General features: G+C 41.8%; 1 protein-coding gene and 2 non-coding genes across 3 annotated transcripts in view; all 3 read right to left on the bottom strand.

Moving 5' to 3' along the window:
• LOC133460944 (protein FAM200A-like) overlaps window positions 1-16,828 on the bottom strand; it is an 18,478-nt gene extending 1,650 nt beyond the window's left edge. The window contains exons 1-2 of the mRNA XM_061741657.1: window positions 14,990-16,828; window positions 12,973-13,119 (exon numbers count right to left, since the gene is read on the bottom strand). Of these exons, the coding sequence (XP_061597641.1) occupies window positions 12,973-13,119; window positions 14,990-16,828 (1,986 nt within the window). The remainder of the gene's footprint in view (window positions 1-12,972; window positions 13,120-14,989) is intronic.
• Window positions 783-864, bottom strand: trnas-cga (transfer RNA serine (anticodon CGA)). Its single transcript has one exon. It is a non-coding gene; the product is annotated as a tRNA-Ser (tRNA).
• On the bottom strand, window positions 1,214-1,285 carry trnaw-cca (transfer RNA tryptophan (anticodon CCA)). Its single transcript has one exon. It is a non-coding gene; the product is annotated as a tRNA-Trp (tRNA).
• Window positions 16,829-19,995: the final 3,167 nt, after the last annotated feature.

Here is a 19,995-nt window from a genome sequence, read left to right as displayed (position 1 = left end):
GCCTGCAAACATACACAAAAGAGAAAAAAGGGGGGCCGGCACAAGAAACTACAGGAACAATGGACAAAAATGATAGCTATGAGATATTTATAATAAATAAAAATGGTAATGGAGAAGAGAGGCAGGGAAAAGGAGAGGAGAAGAAGGGTGAGAGGCACCGCCCAGCGGATCATGTCGGTGCCCCCCTGCAGCATAAGCCTATAGCAGCATATCTACCGCGAAGCTATATTTGAGACTAACTATTATAGTTTTGTTCTATAGCTGCGACAATGACTACTGACTCTAACACACTAGAGTTTACACTACCTAGAGATTTACCAACACCAGCTAGAGGTTTACTTAACACTAACTATAAGCTTTACTAAACAGAAAGGTTTTAAGTTTAGTTTTAAAGGTGGAGGTGGTGTCAGCCTCCTTAACCCAGATTGGAAGTTGGTTCCAAAGTAATGGTGCCTGATAGCAGAACGCCCGCCCTCCAAATCTACATTTAGATACTCTAGGAACTACGAGTAAACCTGCACCCTGGGAGCGGAGAGCTCGGCCAGGAACATAAGGCACTATCAAATCTTGTAAATACTGCGGAGCTAAGCCGTTTTGGGCTTTATATGCAAGTAGTAAAATTTTAAATTGAATTCTACAGGTAGCCAATGGAGCGACGCTAACACTGGAGAGACGTGGTCTCTCCTGCTAATTCCTGTCAGTATGGATGAGTTTTATCAGTTTTGTCTGAGGTTAAGACAGACAAGATTTAACAAGCCTTTTTTCCCCATTCAAATATCGATCGTTGTTGGCAGGATTTGAACCTGCGCGGGGAATCCCCAATGGATTTCGAGTCCATCGCCTTAACCACTCGGCCACAACAACCACTCCTATATGTGTGAATCTGCAGAATCAAACAATTTAGAGACTTTTTAAAACTGGATGATTTTACTTTATCACTTTGACACATATTTTTATCTTAAATGTTGCTATTAAATCACTTTAAATTGTACATGAAATGTGGTATACAAATAAACCTGCCTTGTGTCTCCTGATAAACAAATGAAATTCTTTTTTTTTTAAAGATTATCTTTTGTTCCTCTTTTCATCAAGTCAGGTGATTATGCAGACTTGAACAATTCCAGGTACATATCAAAGTTTTCTGTTGCAGCTAAAGTTTGTCTGGTTGGTGAACTCGTGAGGATGGATAAATAAAAAAACTGAAAGTTCATTATGACCCTGATGTGAGTTGAACACACAACCTTCTGATCTGGAGTCAGACGCGCTACCATTGCACCACAGAGCCTTTTCTGACACGGTCTGAGGTTGTTTAATTAACACAAATCTAATCATAGAGGGCAAACTAGAGAAACATGATTTGAAGTAGATCAAAGTAAGTGTGTGTGTGTGTGTGTGTGTGTGTGTGTGTGTGTGTGTGTGTGTGTGTGTGTGTGTGTGTGTGTGTGTGTGTGTGTGTGTGTGTGTGTGTGTGTGTGTGTGTGTGTGTGTGTGTGTGTGTGTGTGTGTGTGTGTGTGTGTATATATATATATATATGAATGAGAGACAAAATGAAAGAAAAAAAAAATCACATTGGCTGATTTTAAAAAGAATGTATTTGCAAATAACGGATCAGTCGTCCTGGTCCCTTTGCAGAAAAACCTTGCTTGAAAAAATCTTGCTTGTTTGTAGGTGACCAAATACTTGTTTTACCCAGGAATTTATCAATTCATTCAGTAAAAATCCTACAATGTGATTTCTTGGATACTTTCCCCCCATTCTGTGTCTCATAGTTGAAGGCCTCTCATCTTTTTAAGTGGGAGAACTTGCACAATTGGTGGCTGACTAAATACTTTTTTGCCCCACGGTATGTCCCGCACCATGAGTCTTTCAAAGCAGGCAGTTGAAAACCTGCAGCATCCATCTTGCTGTCGGGGAAATGTGGCAACCAGAGATTATTTGCATGGAATTTTAAATTTTGGACACTGATTTCAAAGAATGTCAGTTTCCGTAGTTAAAAAAAAGGAAAAAAGAAAAAAAGAAAAAGGGAAAAATTGTTTTTTCTCAATGTTTTTTTTTCACACCCATGACATCTCTGTGGTGAGTGATTTTTTATTCTACCACAATCGGACAACTTATATAAAGCCATACATTTATTTCTAATATGATTGATATTGTGCCACAGGGGAGGTGCTGGTTCAGTTATCAAAGAATTATTAATGATTGTCGAAGGACAATCATTAATAATTTACAAAGTAGATTATTTATCAAATTGAATTATCAAAATGACTTAATCAAAACAGGGCACCAACTGATGTAATCAGGAAAATAACTAAACAGAAAAAAATCAGTCTCAAGGTAGATTATTCTTCAGAATAAAAGTGAAGGGAGGAATTCGAACACAGGCCTTTGCAACCAGCAGTTGTGACAAATATGCGTAAAATAAGCAAAAACAACTTCTCTCATTCAAATTAATCAGAATTTATTTACACAAGTGTCAAGAAGATGGTAAAACAACACTTCGGATAAATTCTGATGGCTAAACTACCCAAAAACAACAACTAACTAAACATGAACACAAAACTTCAGATTACCTGTGTGTGTGTGTGTGTGTGTGTGTGTGTGTGTGTGTGTGTGTGTGTGTGTGTGTGTGTGTGTGTGTGTGTGTGTGTGTGTGTGTGTGTTTTGGGGGGTTAGTAGGAGCAGAATGAGGGGAGAAAACATTAAACAAACACACTCAACTAATGAGCACAGTTGTGACTGGATCACCAGTCCGGCTCACAACGTAAAACTAACTTTTAAAATGTGTTACTAAGTTTCTCTGCCCAGACACAGAACAGCCTCTTACGTGAATCTTGGTAAATGAAGAGAAAGTGGTTTGATCCGGCCGGTCAGTGTTTCTTGATGAAACAAAGAGTAGTTACGCTCAGCAGGGGATCCTGATAAAGAGCGTCTCTCTCTCTCTCTCTCTCTCTCTCTCTCCTGGTCCAGATGAGGACCAGTGTGGATGAGGGGAATACATGGGCACAGCAGCTGGGCCTCCTTCAGCTCCAGGTCGGTCCAAAGGTGTTCACGTCGAGGCCTGCAAGGTCCCTGGTTCGGCTCCTCTTTGGGCTCAGAAAACTTGCGTGCCACTCGCTGCAAAACGGACAGAGCAGAGGAGAAGAGAGCTTTTCCTTTTATAGCTGGCCCAGGAAGTCAAGGCCCCCCCTGTGGCCTGGGGTCTGTGTCCAATCAGGGGCCGTTCCTTATCACTGCAGGGCCTTAGATCCAAATCCTGGTTGAGCTTTGCGTCCATGAGGTTTCCTTTGTTCCAAACCATGCGATCAGGTATCATAAATTCGAGGCTGGTCTCAGCCTGAGGCCCCAGAACTGGGCCTCAAAGCTGACCCAAGGCCTCAACTGTTCATATAATCACACAATCCATAGTTCATATCGGACTGTGGCCCAACAAATATTTCTCTTGTCTTGTCTCATCATTTGTATTGTGATGGCCGATCGGGACGGCTGACTTCCTCATTCTGCGCTGGGTGAGGGGATGGTGGGGTGGACTGGACTTGTGGGTGTATATGTACGTGGAAATGCATGTATCTGTCTATTATTTTATTATTTTATATTTTACTTCCTACTTATATTTTACTTCCTACTTATTTTCAACATGCCAAAACTGCTGCTGCTTCAAAAAAAAGAATCTCTTGCATTCATTGTTCAAGTATGTTCGAGCATGTCTGTTACTTACACTACCATCATGTTCAAAATAAAGACTTTTGAACTGAATACTTCATTTTCTAAATCTGGTTATAACTGAACAGCTCTTACAGTTGTAGAGAATCTGCTGCTTTTTAAAAACTAACTAAACTACATTGGTGCCTTTTAACTGAACTCTCAAAATAAATGAGAGCAGCACTGATCACAGATGTACACTTTTTATCCAGTGTGAATACGTTGGTGTCTCGTCAAATTACTTTGCTGGGCAAAAGCCACTCCACACTGATCACATCTGTAAGGCTTGTTTCCAGTGTGAATACGTTGGTGAGTCGTTAGGCTACTTTGATGGGCAAAAGCAACTCCACACTGATCACAGTTGTAAGGCTTCTCTCCAGTGTGACTACGTTGGTGTCTCGTTAGAGCACCTTGCTGGGCGAAAGCCGCTCCACACTGATCACACCTGTAAGGCTTGTCTCCAGTGTGAATACGTTGGTGAGTCGTCAAATCACCTTGCCGGATAAAATCCGCTCCACACTGATCACACCTGTAAGGCTTTCCCCCAGTGTGAATACGTTGATGTCTCGTCAACTGATCTTGCCGGGCAAAAGCCGATCCACACTGATCACACCTGTAAGGCTGTCTGTGTGAATACGTTGGTGTCTCGTTAGAGCACCTTGCGCGGCAAAAGCTGCTCCACACTGATCACACCTGTAAGGCTTGTCTCCAGTGTGAATACGTTGGTGACTCGTCAAATGACCTCGCTGGGCAAAAGCAACTCCACACTGATCACACCTGTAGGGCTTGTCTCCAGTGTGAATACGTTGGTGTCTCGTTAGATCACTTTGATGGGCAAAAGCCGCTCCACACTGATCACACCTGTAAGGCTTGTTTCCAGTGTGAATACGTTGATGTCTCGTTAGAGTACCTGGCTCGGCAAAAGCCGCTCCACACTGATCACACCTGTAGGGCTTGTCTCCAGTGTGAATACGTTGATGTCTCGTCAAATGACATTGCTCGGTAAAAGCCTTTCCACAATGATCGCATCTGTAAGGCTTGTCTCCAGTGTGAATCCGTCGGTGTTTCGTTAGATCACCTTGCTGGGTAAAAGCCTTTCCACACTGATCGCATTTGTAAGGCTTGTCTCCAGTGTGAATACGTTGGTGAGTCGTCAAATGACCTTGCTGGGCAAAAGCCGCCCCACACTGATCACAGCTGTAAGGCTTGTTTCCAGTGTGAATACGGTGGTGTCGCTTCAGATGATGTTGTCGGGTAAAAGCCGCACCACACTGATCACAGCTGTATGGTTTATCACCAGTGTGAGTTTTCTCATGGATCTTCAGGTTTGATGAAGTGGTGAAGACTTGCTCCCAATCATCACAGCAGTGTCTTTTGGGTCTTCCTTTATGATTCTGTAATAGAGAAGATGATTTACTTTTTGGCTGCATTATCAAAGACCTTTTCAGTTTCAAGTATGGAGCTAGAACAGTGTCATTATTCACAAATGCAAAGGACAAAATTCACACGTGTGTAGGATATGATATACAAGTGTATTTTTGATGCACACACAAATATAACCTGATTTACAAACGTTTTTTTGTCTGTGAGCTGCGCTGGATTTGCATGTGACTTTTGAGACTCCCCTGACGTGACTCGATTCACAAATGCGTTTTTTTTTAACACGGAAGGATCTGCAACCAATCAGATATCTTCCTTCGTTTCACCGAGGGAAGTGGGAAACGTCCTCTCGATTCTTTGTATGTCTGACATGTGAAGGAACGATAATAAAGCTACTTTGACTTTGACTTTGACTGTTTCAGCCAATTATAAGAGCGCACCCCACGTGGGGAACGATTTACTCTTAAACCAATCAGATTAAAGGGGCGGATACACCTGCTGTTTGAGCTGCGTTGTGCCGTTGGGCTTAGAAAAGTGATTCAACAGTTCGAGTTGATGAAATGAAGATAATCTCCTTGGTCATAGTGAAATTATTTAAACAAGACCAAGAGATTTGATTACTGTTAAGAGAGAGGTCAGCCGCCCATTTGGAAATCGGAAGAGAGACTATCTATTTTGGACATTAACCTGTAGAGTTTCAATAGTAATTTTGGGGTTTTTAGATTAAGTAACTACTATACTTAGCTGTAGGACTGGGCGATATGGCCTTTTATTAATATCTCAATATTTTTAGGCCATGTCACGATACACAATATATATCTCGATATTTTGTCTTAGCCTTGAATTAACACTTTGATGCATACAATCACACCAGTATGATGATTCTATATGTCTACATTAAAACATTCTTGTTCATACTTCATTAATATATGCTCATTTTAAACTTTCATGCAAAAAGGGGGAAATCACAACTTGGTCAAACGCACGTGACTGACGTATGTAAGTAGGTGCGCTTGTTTTATGTCTCTGAGGAGGAGAGACGAGACGAGACGAGAAAGAGTGAGAAAAGCCTGCAATTTAATGCCCTGCTAAAAGCAAATGCGTGATAATGTATACTCGAATATTCACGATAGTCATTTTGTACATTGCACAGAGTAGAAGCCACGATACATCGAGTATATTCGATATATTGCCCAGATCCAGTTGGTTGAGTTTTTTTTTTTTTTTTTTTATTATGGACTTAAGTTGTTGGTATTCTAAAAATGTGTTAGTGCTAATTCCATATTGAACAGTGAGTGTGTTAAATGGTACAAAATGTCCACTTACGATTATATGTTGTAGATACTTTATTCCTTGGTCTCTCCATTGAGTAAAGTTGACCATCATTTTATCATTTTTCAGAATGTCTTGGTTGTTCCAGATGGTTGTGCGATCACATGGAAAAAGTGAGACTTTGGCTATTTTAAAAGGAAGTCCCACCAGGCTGTCAGAGATTAGCTAATATTAATGCTTTTAAAGCATTTATGATGTTTAATATTTTGACTGATAAATGGTAAATCTGAGATTTCCAAATCATTGCAAAACACTTCTGAATCCAGCCATTGACTATCTAGTGAGTGATTTTTGCACCATTTTAAGATATTCTGTAACTTATTAACTAAGAAATATTACTGGACGTTGGGTAAGTCTAAGCCTCCACAGTCTTTGGATTTTTGTAATGTCTTTAAGCTAATACGTGGTGTTTTATTTTTCCACAGGAATGTTGACACGTATGGATCCAGTGACTTAAACCAAGAACGAAGGGGGTTTGAACGGTATCATTGTAAAAATATATTTATTTTTGGTAAAACCATCATTTCGATGGTGACAATTCTCAATCAGTCCATCAGTGAAATGGGAAGAGAGTTCCATCGGGTAAGATCATCCTCTATTTTTCTTAAGAGCTGAACATAATAGTTTTATTAACTCTAACAGTCTAGGGGAGATGTTTATGCCTAGATATATAATGTTTCCTGATAGCAGCTGCTAAGCGCTCAATAAATAGTGAGGGAGAAAAAGGACAATCCTGTCTGGTACCTCTTTGCAAGTTAAAGCTTGTTGAAATTTGATCATGTTTGTCATTACACATGCCTTGGGAGAGCTATATAATATCTTTATCCAGATGATAAAAGATTTGCCAAATCCAAATTTGTGTAAAGTTGCCAACAGGGGTGATAGTAAAAAAAAATCCTGAGCCTGAACTTTTTTTCCCTGGGAGGTAAGCGAGCCCCTAAGCCAAGATATATGCCCCGATCAACACAATTGTCATTTTTTGTCCTCTTAAAGTGTAAGTCTGGTGTGAATTGACCCATGGTCCTGTTGTTCAAGCTCACCACATGCAGCCCATAGAAAACAGAATGAGACAATTGAACAACATAGGCCAGGAGTGTGATTCCCTGGAACAACATTTTGATAAATAGTTCATTAAATTGAATATTCTGATGACTTTTGTAGATTTTCCAGACATGAGATGAACAAACCCAATACAAGCCTATATTACAGTAGCATCTTAATTGTGGAGAGCATCAGAGCTCTTGGGACCCTGGGCCTGGTAGGCCTGTTCAGTAATCCATCCCTGCATGCATATTGCTTGTATAGCACACTGATACTACGGATACTACAGCCATACTAAAAAAGGGCAATGGGTGACAATTATAATACTCAAAAGTAAACTAGAAATTGAATGAATCAATGAATATTAGATTTGTTTACAGTATTGATTAGGAGCCAAACCATTGACAAAAGGGCATGAGCAAGGAGACATTACATTTTCTGAAAAATATGCACCATTTATTCTAAATATTTTTTGAAACAGCTACAGTGCAACAAACAAGTGAAATTAAGAGAAAAATAAGTCGCAAGCATTTAAAGTGCAATGTGAACAATGAGAAATAAATAAAATAAAATGAAAAAATAAAAAATAAGCAAATACTGTTTACTACACAAAACCTTACACAACACTCAACATTTGTTCATTCAAAATAAGTTGCTATTAAACTGTAAGTTCAGTATAAATTGACCCATAGCCCCTATTTATTGTCCTCTTAAAGTGTAAGTCTGGTGTAAATTGACCTATGGTTTTGTTATATAAGCTCACCACATGCAGCCCACACACAAAAAATAATGAGACAATTTGGGACAACATAGGCCAAGTTATGTACAGGCTGCACGCACGCACGCACGCACGCACGCACGCACGCACGCACGCACGCACGCACGCACGCACGCACGCACGCACGCACGCACGCACGCACGCACGCACGCACCATTTTAAGATGTACTGTAAATTATTAACTAAGAAATAATACTGGAAGTTGGGTAAGTCTAAGCCTCCACAGTCTTTGGATTTTTGTAATGTCTTTAAGCTAATACGTGGAGTTTTATATTTCCACAGGAATTTTGAAACGTATGAATCCAGTGACTTAAACCAAGAAGGAAGGGGGTTTGGATGGTATCATCGAAAAAAGATATTTATTTTTGGTAAAACCATCATTTCGATGGTGACAATTCTCCCCATCAGTGAAATGGAAAGAGAGTTCTATCGGGTAAGATCATCCTCTATTTTTCTTAAGAGCTGAACATAATTTAGTTTTATTAACTCTAACAGTCGAGGGGAGATGTTTATGCCTAGATATCTAATGTTTCCTGATTGTAATTTAGTTGGCTGTATTCTGGAAATTGCAGTTGATGCACAAAACTGTGGATTTGGACCAGTTGATAAAGTAGTCAGACAGAGATGAAAATCCATCAATAAGCGCAATTGTCTGTGATAGTGAGGTTTGTGAGTTCTGGAGGAAGAGTAGTACATCATCAGCATAAAGACTTATTTTGTGATATAATGTTTTGCATTGTATGCCTTTAATATTTTGGTTTTGCCTAATAGCAGCTGCTAAGGGCTCAATAAATAGTGAGGGAGAAAGAGGACAATCCTGCCTGGTACCTCTTTGCAAGTTAAAGCTTGTTGAAATTTGATCGTTTGTCCTTACACATGCCTTGGAAGAGCTATATAATATCTTTATCCAAGTGGGAGTCCGAGGCGTTCCCAGGCCAGCTGAGAGACATAGTCTCTCCAGCGTGTCCTGGGTCTCCTCCCGGAGGGACATGCCTGGAACACCTCCCTAGTAGTGCTGGGCGGTATGACCAAAAATGTATATCACGGTATTTTTTTTCATGCAAAACTGGGTGTTAACCACATTTTCTAATGATTTGGAAAGGAATTCAACTCTTCTTCTGGCTCTCAGCGAAGGCGGTCGCATTTTCTGCTCCCTCCTGCCCTTATCTGCCCTGCTGCTTTTTGTCCTGTCTTGTCTTCAGAGTCTCTCCTTTTCACTCCTCTGAAACTCTACAATCATGGAATTGATTAACTGGACCCTCAGTACCATTGACCAAATTTTTGCAACAAGAAGCCAGGGGGTAAGGGAGCCCTCCTGCCCCGACGGAACATTTTTTGCTGGCTATACGATGGACTCCTATAAGAACTGGCGCCCTTTGTGCCTCAAAATTTTATCTGTTGAGGATGTTGAGAACGCCTTCATAATTGGATTTATGATAGCAGGATTTCTCCTAATTGGAGTGGGGATCTTCCTGGCCTATCGACAATCGCGGAAGGCTGCGGGGGCCGTTCTGGCCCTCTCTGAGCTGCCCGAAGCTGCTGAAGGATTGAGCACGGGACTCAGCACTCAGACTGTAACGCTGGGAGAGCAGGGCCGCAAGCTGGATGCGATTCTTGAACAGAATCGTAGGCTAGCAGGGGTCTTTGAGCTCTATAACAAGATGGAGAAAACCTTGGAGAAGCTGGGCACCCGGCTTGGCGGGGACTGATCATAAATTCGTCTGAGCGGAGTTATTGATTGATTGAGGATCCAGAAGAAAAAGCAGACGGAAAATTACCGAGCTGCCTGCAAATTGTTGATTAGTTTTTGGCCTTGAAGGAGCGGCTGGCAAGCCTCTCCGCTATAATCTCCCGGGAGGAATGTAAACATGACGCTCTGCACCCAACCTAACCCTCCCCCTTCCCAAAACATCTGAGGATCCTGACTCCCAGAACTGTACCGCTGTTCGCTAACATCAAGGACGCTTGGCTACTCTCGGGGAGAAAGGTCGTCGGTCTTACCGCGTTACAGACTCTCACATACACACTGACACACACACACCTCCCTCTCCCCATCCAACCGCCTTCCTGGCTCCCTCTCTTATCAGCCCCTCCCGACAAGGACGTCCGGGTTTGAGCGCCAGCTACCCGGCCCTCACTTGGATGAACTGTGCCGGGACCCCCCCCCGACTTGCCCACCCCCAATCACCCACATGCAAGTCCTGTGACGTCTGTGCTTCGTGTCTGCGAGGTGTTTTTTTGCAACTTGATATTGTGTATTGTATGATATTCAGTATCCGAAGTCAATAACAGTTTTCTAAACTGACTCAATAAAGCTGATTCTGATTCTGAATTGCTGCAGTAAATTGGCTTAGAATGGCCTATTTTACTGTCATGAGGAGGAAATATTGTAGAAAAACATTAATGTCCACACTAGTATATACAGGTTTGCATGGCCTCACAACATTTTTTTCCTCAATATTGCGATTGCGATTTAATACGCGATTATTTTTTTCAAGGTTCTGTTCTCATGTATTTTTCAACTACACAAGCAATAAATCAGTCTGTTTCAAGTAGATTTTCCCTTGAAATAAGTAGAAAAATCTGCCAGTGGAACAAGATTTTTTTGCTTGTAATAAGAAGATAAATCTTGTTCCACTGGCAGATTTTCCTACATATTTCAAGTGAAAATTTTCTTGAAACATGTGAAAATTGTCAAATGAGTTATTTTTCTGGTGATGACTAAATGTTGAAATAGCAGTAAAACCACATTCATTGATGAAATGACATAAGGCAGGGGTCGGCAAGTAAGTTTGGCCTCGGGCCAAATTTTTTCGGAGCAACTGAATGGTGGGCCAGAACATCAATCAGGCGAAGCATGTTTTTTTTTCTACTAAACAAAACTTTTTTCCCCTTATCTATAGGCTACTAGTATTATTATACCATTATATATTGTACAAAAAAGTAATTTAAGAAAGTCATTAGTTTAAATAAAGTAACTTGAATTTGCTACAGACTGTTATTAGTGTGTTATTACTGCTTTAGCGCTACTCTGTGGCTCCGTTATGAAACCGCTTATAAGTAACTTGGTGATAATATTATTTTCTGCCAAGCTACTAACAAATGCAGTCCTTTAAAATACACAGAACAACATTAAACACATGAAAAACCCATGATATGAACAGTAGCACAGTAGTCAGTACTGCACATGGAGCAGCAGCTCTCTGTGTCTCCTGAAGCCAGTGAGAGGATATGCAAATGAGGCGGATTTTCCAACGTATTTTTAGACATATAATGGACGTTTTACCATTTAAAAGACCAACAGCAAAACTCAAGGTAAGTTATCAGTTGTATTTTTCACAGTTTAAACCACAACAAATCACTTGACACATACGTCTTACCATTTCAACAGCTTCAGGAGTTCCCCGGGAGTCTGTGCCTCCTGAATATTTGTGTGCACCTCTAATTAAGGCCCCCTATGCTACAGGTGACAGGGAACTATACAGAATTGTGTGCGTCCGGAATCAAGAAGATTCTACTTTTATTTTATTTTATTTTATCTTTTCTAAATAAAGGCTTTGAATTCTCTATGAAATTGTCATTTTTGTGATAGTAAATAATAAAAAAAAAAAAAAAAAAAAAAAAAAAAAGAAAAGATTTTTAAATCAGATTTTCAATGTCATCTGGCGGGCCAGATATTATTGTAGACGGGCCAATTTTGGCCCGCGGGCCGCCAGTTGCCGACCACTGGTTTAGAGGAACCTATGCATGTACCGGGTTAGAGCGGGAACATATAGGAGAACGGACCACAAGAATATAGCGTGGATTAAAAATAAAAGTTAAGCACTGAGCTACATGTGTCTCCCGTCTGGGCCATTGCAGACTCATTGCCTGAGCACGGCATGTTACTAGAACCAAACAAATCCGCGCCCTCTTTCTTCTTTTTATGTGCGCGGCGTCAGCGCGCTGTGCCCCATTAAATGTAGTCCGGGCGAAATACATTAACATCAGCTCCGCGACTTAAGGCTGATTTATGGTTCCGTGTTACACCAACGCAGAGCCTACGGCGTAGGGTACGCAGCGGTTGAGTCGCCGCATACCCATGAACCCCATGAACCCTCGAGCACCCTGCGGGGGGTGTAGAGCTGGTCCAGTGTTCCACGACCGGGACGAAAACCGCATTGTTCCTCCTGAATCCAAGGTTCAACTATCAGACGTATTCTCCTCTCCAGTACGCTGGAGTAGACTTTCCCGGGGAGGCTGAGAAGTGTGATCCCCCTATAGTTGGAGCACAGTCTCTAGTCCCCCTTTTTAAAAAGAAGGACCACCACTCCGGTTTGCCACTCCAGCGGTACTGTCCCCTTCCTCCATGCAATGTGGCAGAGGCGTGTCAACTATAGAGGCCTGTCAGTATTTTCGGCAAAGGAAACAGCGCCAGCGACATCCGTCGTCACTTGTGTCCAGCTGGTATCAGACCGGGAACAGCGCCACTCGCGGCCACAGCCAGAACTGCAGGTCGCGTACGCGTTCACTGTCTTTTTGAGAACGTGCACGTCCACGCGCCAAATGAACGCAGGATACGCGTGACGACAACGACGCGTACGCGTTCTGAACTGCAAGTAGAACTGAGCCCTAACTGATGACGGTTGGATTCTTCCTGATGTTGGTCCTCAAAGGCCTTCAAGAAAGCAGCTCAGCGTGAAGTCAAGACACTAAACTGTGGTGTTTGTTTCAAGATAACGGAGCCTGGAAGCAGGTTTACCTTCCTCTTCCTCAGCTTGGAGTCGTTGAGCTCCTCCTTGACGGTAATCTCCTGCTTGGGCGGCAGAAGTTCCAGCTCCCTCTCCTTGGCTTCTCTCAGCAGCTGCTCGGCGGTGATCTGCACCTCGGCAGGAGCTTCGTTCTTCACCTGAAACACCACAAACACCCTGAAATATCTCTGCAGGAGCTTCATTCTTCTCCTGAAACACCACAAACACCCTGAAATATCTCTGCAGGAGCTTCGTTCTTCACCTGAAACACCACAAACACTCTGAAATATCTCTGCAGGAGCTTTGTTCTTCACCTGAAACACCACAAACACCCTGAAATATCTCTGCAGGAGCTTTGTTCTTCACCTGAAACACCACAAACACCCTGAAATATCTCTGCAGGAGCTTTGTTCTTCACCTGAAACACCACAAACACCCTGAAATATCTCTGCAGGAGCTTTGTTCTTCACCTGAAACACCACAAACACCCTGAAATCTTTCTCCACCCACTTTTATGCTCCCTGTGTCTTTTCAGGATCCAAAGAATTGAAAGGACAATCAGGATCTTGTGTTTCATGCCGTCATCCTGAGTCAAAAAAAGCAGTAGTGCCAAGTAATGTAGCAAAAACAAAGCTGGAGTTATGATGGGAGACATTCCTTGGTTTGAGGATTTGAAACACTTAGGGCCTGACACAGGTTAAACATCATGACCAAATCCGCTCCGACCCGCTGTGTCAGGTACGGTGCGCGTCGCCGCGTAGCCTAAGCCGTCGGTTCTGCGTTGGTGTGACGCGGAACCATAAATCAGCCTTTAGTGTGCGCTCTGTGCGCTGTTCTGAACACTTCTCTTCTTTCGGCCATATGATGGTCTCGTCTGTCACACATTTACTGTCAGTGTTTGCTATATAATATATAATATTTGCAATATACTGTGGACATCTGAATAAAAACTTAACTCATAAATAGATGAATCAAAGCGCTCTCCAGCTCTGTGTCTGATGTCTTTTTCTCCTCAGATCATGCCGAGCACCGCCGGGTCACGCTAACCCGACCAATTCAATATTACAATCAAATTCAGTCCTGCGCTCGCAAACCTTAAGACCCGCAACACCTCATTTAAATACTGCTGTTTGCACCTGTTATCAATCGTGCACGCAATCTTAGTTGATCACCCGCAAACCACACGCAAACAGCACGCGCAAACTTTTTCAGTGCACACGCAATTTAGTACTCTTTATTTAGGATCTTAGTAAATCGGGCCCTTAGCGCCGCTCCTTTTAAGAGTTCCACCTCCGACCAAACGGGACAGCTAATCACAACAATGTTCATGCTGCTGCTGTAAGACAACGGAAACCTCCAACCTCAGTATGTGTTATATGTCCTTGAATAATGTTTGATGGGTGATGTTTGATAATATCCTTGAATAATGTTTGAGGTTTTTTATCTGTGCTGTATTTATTTGTTCCAAGGGACTGCAGACGCAAATTATCCTAAGGCTAACTCTGGTGCAATGCATCACATGTTTACATTTATGTTTTTAATTGCACATGGTCCCTCTCAAATAAGATTTAAGTAATTAAGTAAACTCTCTGGTCCTGGTCTGGGTTTAGGGCATTGGTCGGCAACTGGCGGCCCGCGGGCCAAAATTGGCCCGCCTCCAATAATATCTGGCCCGCCAGATGACATTGAAAATCTGATAAATATTTTTTTTAATTTTTAATTATTTTTTTTTTTATTATTATTTACTATCACAAAAACGACAATTTCATAGAGAATTCAAAGCCTTTATTTAGAAAAGATAAAATAAACGTAGAATCTTCTTGATTCCGGACGCACACCGGCTTGTGGTGGGAACGTGGGACGTATGCGCTTCTGAAATTACAGAGCAAAAAAAAGAAAAGGAGAAAGCGAAAATAAATTACTATTTAAATAAAATAAAGCAACAATGAATATATCTAATAAAAACAGTAATGGCAGTCTTAAAAGATTACTCACTTAATGGGAAAACTGGCATCTCCCTTCAGTCACGATCTTTTGGATGTCTGGAGATATGGATGTGACTTTAACCCGCAAGCAGTTCTCCAGATTTTTGTGCGTCAGGCGGTTCCTCTCCTGCGTCTTAATGGCATTCATAGACGAAAAGGCCGACTCGCATGTGTAGGTGGAGGGAAACATCGTCAGCACATAAAATGCGAGTTTTTTGATCCAGCTGTACTCATCTGAGCATGTCATCCAAAAGTCATCCACGGATTGCGCACTTTTGAGCGCATCACTGACCAGGGAGGTTGCTTGGAAATCAATAAGCTCCATTTGAAATGCGGCCTCATCCAACAATGGGATGGTTTCTTTAGCCAGGGAGGAGAAATCCGCACTTCGGACAGTGAGAGGGTCACGGACAAAAGCGACGATGTCCCTCGGGATGGAGTAGTCATCAAACCTGGACTTGAAGTTGGCCCGTAGCTGTTTGATGAAATCCACCATCAGTCCTGTCACTTCTCCCCGCACCTGTGATTTTAGTGTAGTGAAGTGCAGGAGCCTGCCAGTTGATAGGTCTGAATGGAACAACTCCAGTTTCCTGGTGAATGATTCCATCTTTTCAACCATGTCCACTATGGTTTTGCCTCTCCCCTGTAGCTGCAGGTTAAGCTGGTTCAGATGGCCAAAAATATCTGTTAAAAATGCTACATTGGACATGGACATTTCATCTTGGAGAAAGGCAAGGTGGTCGTCTGCAGCTCGCATCTTGCTTAATCTGAGGAAAGCCTTTACCTCATCCAGTAGCGCACAGAAGCGCTCCAGCGCTTTGCCTTTACTCAACCAGCGCACGTCGTTGTGGAGCAGCAGGTCATCGTGAGTGGCATCCTCTGATTCAGACACAAGCTGTCGGAAAAGACGGTGCTGAGTGCTTGATGTACCCCTGATAAAATTAATGATGCGCATCACTTTATCCATGACCCCCTTTAGCTCACCACTGAGCCTGGCGCACAGGACACTCTGGTGAATGAGGCAATGCAATCCGTGCGTTTGGGGCGCGATCTCCTTCAGTCTGCTCACCAGACCTCTGTGCTTTCCAAGCATGGCCGGTGCCCCGTCTGTCACGATGAGGTTGATTTTCTCAAAGGACAATGAATGCAGCCTGAAGACTTCCTCCAGTTTGTTAAATATAATTTCTCCGGTGGTGTTCCCCTCTAATGGAATTAAAGACAGCAACTCCTCCCTGAACTCCTTCCCATCAAAATATCTCACATAGACACACATCTGGCTTACATCTGTGTTGTCTGTGCTCTCATCAATGGCCAGAGAAAAGTAATTGGCCTGACTCAGACCACTGAAAATGACTCCATGCACAGCATCCGACAGTGCGTCTATGCGCCGGGTAGCGGACCTCGCAGAGAGAGGCACCTGTTTCACCGAGGCAATCACGCCATCCATTGACTTATCAGTAGCCAGCTCCTCCAAAACTGCCACCATTACCTCTTTAAAAATCTCTGCGTCAGTGAATGGTCTGTTGTGCCGGGCGAGCACCCATGCTGCTTTAAGGGACGCACTTGTCACTTTTTGTTGCGCTGTGAGGCCTCGTACCAGGATCTTGCTGCTGTGCGCATAACTGGCTGTCAGCGCTTCAAGTTTGTGCCTCCTTGTCCCTGTCTGGAGCGGATAGGCCACTTTGAAGGTGCCATGCTTTGTGTCGTGGTGCCGTCGGATGTTGTATTCTTTGCAAACTGCAACAACTTCGTTGCAGATGAGACACACAGGCTTGGCATTTATAAACTCAGGTAGGATGAAAGCATACTTCTCTTTCCACTCTTCTTTGTACGTCCTACCCTCGCTGTCAACTTTCCTCTTCAATGCTTTGGACAGTGACATTTTGTCTTACTAACTAGCAATGGTTGCTAATGTCTCTGTGCGTTCCCGCGACGAGTAGGTGCTTTTCACGGCAGATGTGCTGAACACCTGTGTGTCAGTATCATGGATCTATTAATAGTATCAGCGCTGACAGACTGCAGCTTCGCCTGATTTATGGTTCCGCGTTAAAACGACGGCGTAGCCGACGCGTAGGGTCGCGGTGCGGTGTGCGTCGCCGCGTACTCTACGCCGTCGGCTCTGCGTTGGTGTGACGCGGAACCATAAATCAGCCTTCACCGGGAGCGAGGGCTCGCTGGGTTGATGTTGATCCAGGACCAAACTTGTTAAGGAGCATCAAACTCACTCTTATCTACGCGGAAATAACGCTAAAATATAAAGAAGGCTTCCCAAAGTGTGATCTATGGTGAAATAGGAAAATTAAGATGTGCAACTCTTTTAAAGGTGAGACATGCATTTAATTGACTTCATGGCGCCAGCCTTGGCGTTTATTATTACGCAAATGTGGAATGTTTGGGTCTGTCTAATTTCGTCAAATTAAATTTGGAGATTCACCGTTCACATTTTTATGTGTATGCGTTGTATGAGAGAGAGATGGAGAGGGCGAGGGAGGGAGGGAAAGACGTGGCCTGTACGTCGTTGTTTTTTGTTTTTTTTTGCAGTTTGGGTGCACAATACACTTGTGTGTGTGTGTATTAAAAAGAGATTTTGCAGTATGTTGTGTAATTGAAACTGGTTTGCTGTGATCGTTGATGGCAAATTCATATTAAGCATTTACATCATATTGCGTTCTTGAACGGCAGTTTGTGCCCCCCCGCTGGTTATTATGTGCCCCCCAATTAGATCTGTTCTGCCGCAGACTCTGATTATCACCAAGTTACTAATGGTTTCATAACGCAGCCACAGAGTAGCGCTAAAGCAGTAATTTAACACACTAATAACAGTCTGTAGCAAATTCAAGTTACTTTATTTAAACTAATGACTTTCTTAAATTACCTTTTTGTACAAGATATAATAGTATAATAATACTAGTAGCCTATAGATAAGTGGGAAAAAGTTTTGTTTAGTAGAAAAAAAACATGTTTCGCCTGATTGATGTAATGTTCTGGCCCGCCATTCAGTTGCTCCGAAAAAATTTGGCCCGAGGCAAAACTTACTTGCCGACCCCTGGTTTAGGGGGTCTTGACTCCAAGTTTACCGACGACTGATATGTTTTCTATCCTGTTGACTGCACATTAGTGCCCCCCCCACCAACTTTGAAACATGTTTTCTCCAGATTTCAGGCAGAAGAATCCGGATGTGATCAAAGTTCTGCTGAAACAAAAACTAACCAAACTAAACTAAACTCTGCCAGAAGTCTGGATTAGGGTCGCCACCCGCCCCGTAAAATACGGAATTGTCCTTTATTTGAGAAAAAAGTGTTGCGTCCCGTATTGAACTAATACGGAACGTGATTCGTCCCGTATTTTCATTAACGCCCAGTCTGTCACACACACATCAACACTAAATTTAACAATAATCAACTAAATAAAACACAGGAAACATTAAGGCCAGCAAAATCTTTGTGGCGGGACAACAGGACCTGCTGCGTCTGTGCCAGATCTTTATATATTATTATTATTATTATTATTATTATTATTATTATTATTATTATATACGTGTGTGCCAGACACCTCCAGGTCGGGGTTGGGAATTAAAAGTTGCGTTCCGTATTGAACCAATACGGACATTTATTATGCTCTTATTTATTGATGTCATAATATACAGATGAAGGTTGGAACATTTGAATATATTGCAAAACGTCATTCGTAGTAAATTTAACTAAAGGTGAAACAAATATATTATTTCCCACTACATTCAAAGTGAGATAATTCAAGCCTTTATTTGTTATAATTTTGGTGATTATGACTGACAGTTTATGAAAACCCCAAATAAAAAATAAATTAGAGAATAATTTATGAAATCATTAAACAATTCCACCATCAAAATTATAACAAATAAAGGTTTAACATATCTTGCTTTGCATGTAATAGGACTAGGTAATATATTAGTTTTAAGTTGAATTATTGAAATAAATTAACTTTTACACCATATTCTAGTTGAATTATTGAAATAAATTAACTTTTACACCATATTCTAGTTGAATGATTGAAATAAATTCGTTTTTACACAATATTCTAGTTGAATTATTGAAATAAATGAACTTTTACACCATATTCTAGTTGAATTATTGAAATAAATTTACTTTTACACCATATTCTAGTTGAATTATTGAAATAAATTAACTTTTACACCATATTCTAGTTGAATTATTGAAATAAATTAACTTTTACACCATATTCTAGTTGAATTATTGAAATAAATTAACTTTTACACCATATTCTAGTTGGATTATTGAAATAAATGAACTTTTACACCATATTCTTCACCTGTATATTCTACATCTGGGCTGATGTGGACGTACGGACGGACGGACGTACGTACGTACATACGTACGTACATACGTACGTACGTACGTACGTACGTACGTACGTACGTACGTACGTACGTACATACATACATACATACATACATACATACATACATACATACATACATACATACATACATACATACATACATACATACGAGGATATTTCAGTTACTATATGGTTTTTCTGTCTATACAGTCATGAAAGTTCAACGCTATTAAAGCACTTTAAACTTTAAATCAAAGCATTTAGTTTTTTCATATAAAATAAACACATTTTTATGCAGTTTAGAGGTTTTGGGGCTTTTTTTTTTGCTCCTGCGCTGCTGAAATCAGGGCGTCCCTTATTTCTATTTGTGAAAGGTGGAAACCCTAGTGTGGATTAAACTAATTAAACTGAATTAATACATCAATAAGAACTTATTCCACTAATTCATATGAATGTGAGCCCGACACCAGCCCCAGTTTGACACAGAAACAGTTTAAAACGCTAAGACTTCATGACTAAAACCCGTGCCCTGTCCAAACCCTGCTTAGCTTAGCTTAGCTTAGCTTAGTTTAGCTTAGCTTAGCTTCCCTAAGCTCCGGGTTTCGTACCTTCGCCACCTCGGGGATCCGCTGCTTCCCTGCCGCGGTGGACGCCATGATCCTCGGTGTGTCGGGGGTTCGAGCCCCGGAATATCAAACCTGAGCGGGACAA

Source organism: Cololabis saira, chromosome 15 (assembly GCF_033807715.1).
Source record: "Cololabis saira isolate AMF1-May2022 chromosome 15, fColSai1.1, whole genome shotgun sequence".
NCBI lineage: Eukaryota > Metazoa > Chordata > Actinopteri > Beloniformes > Belonidae > Cololabis > Cololabis saira.
The sequence above is the reverse complement of the archived record's forward strand: the minus strand, read 5'-3'. Positions and strand labels throughout refer to the sequence as shown.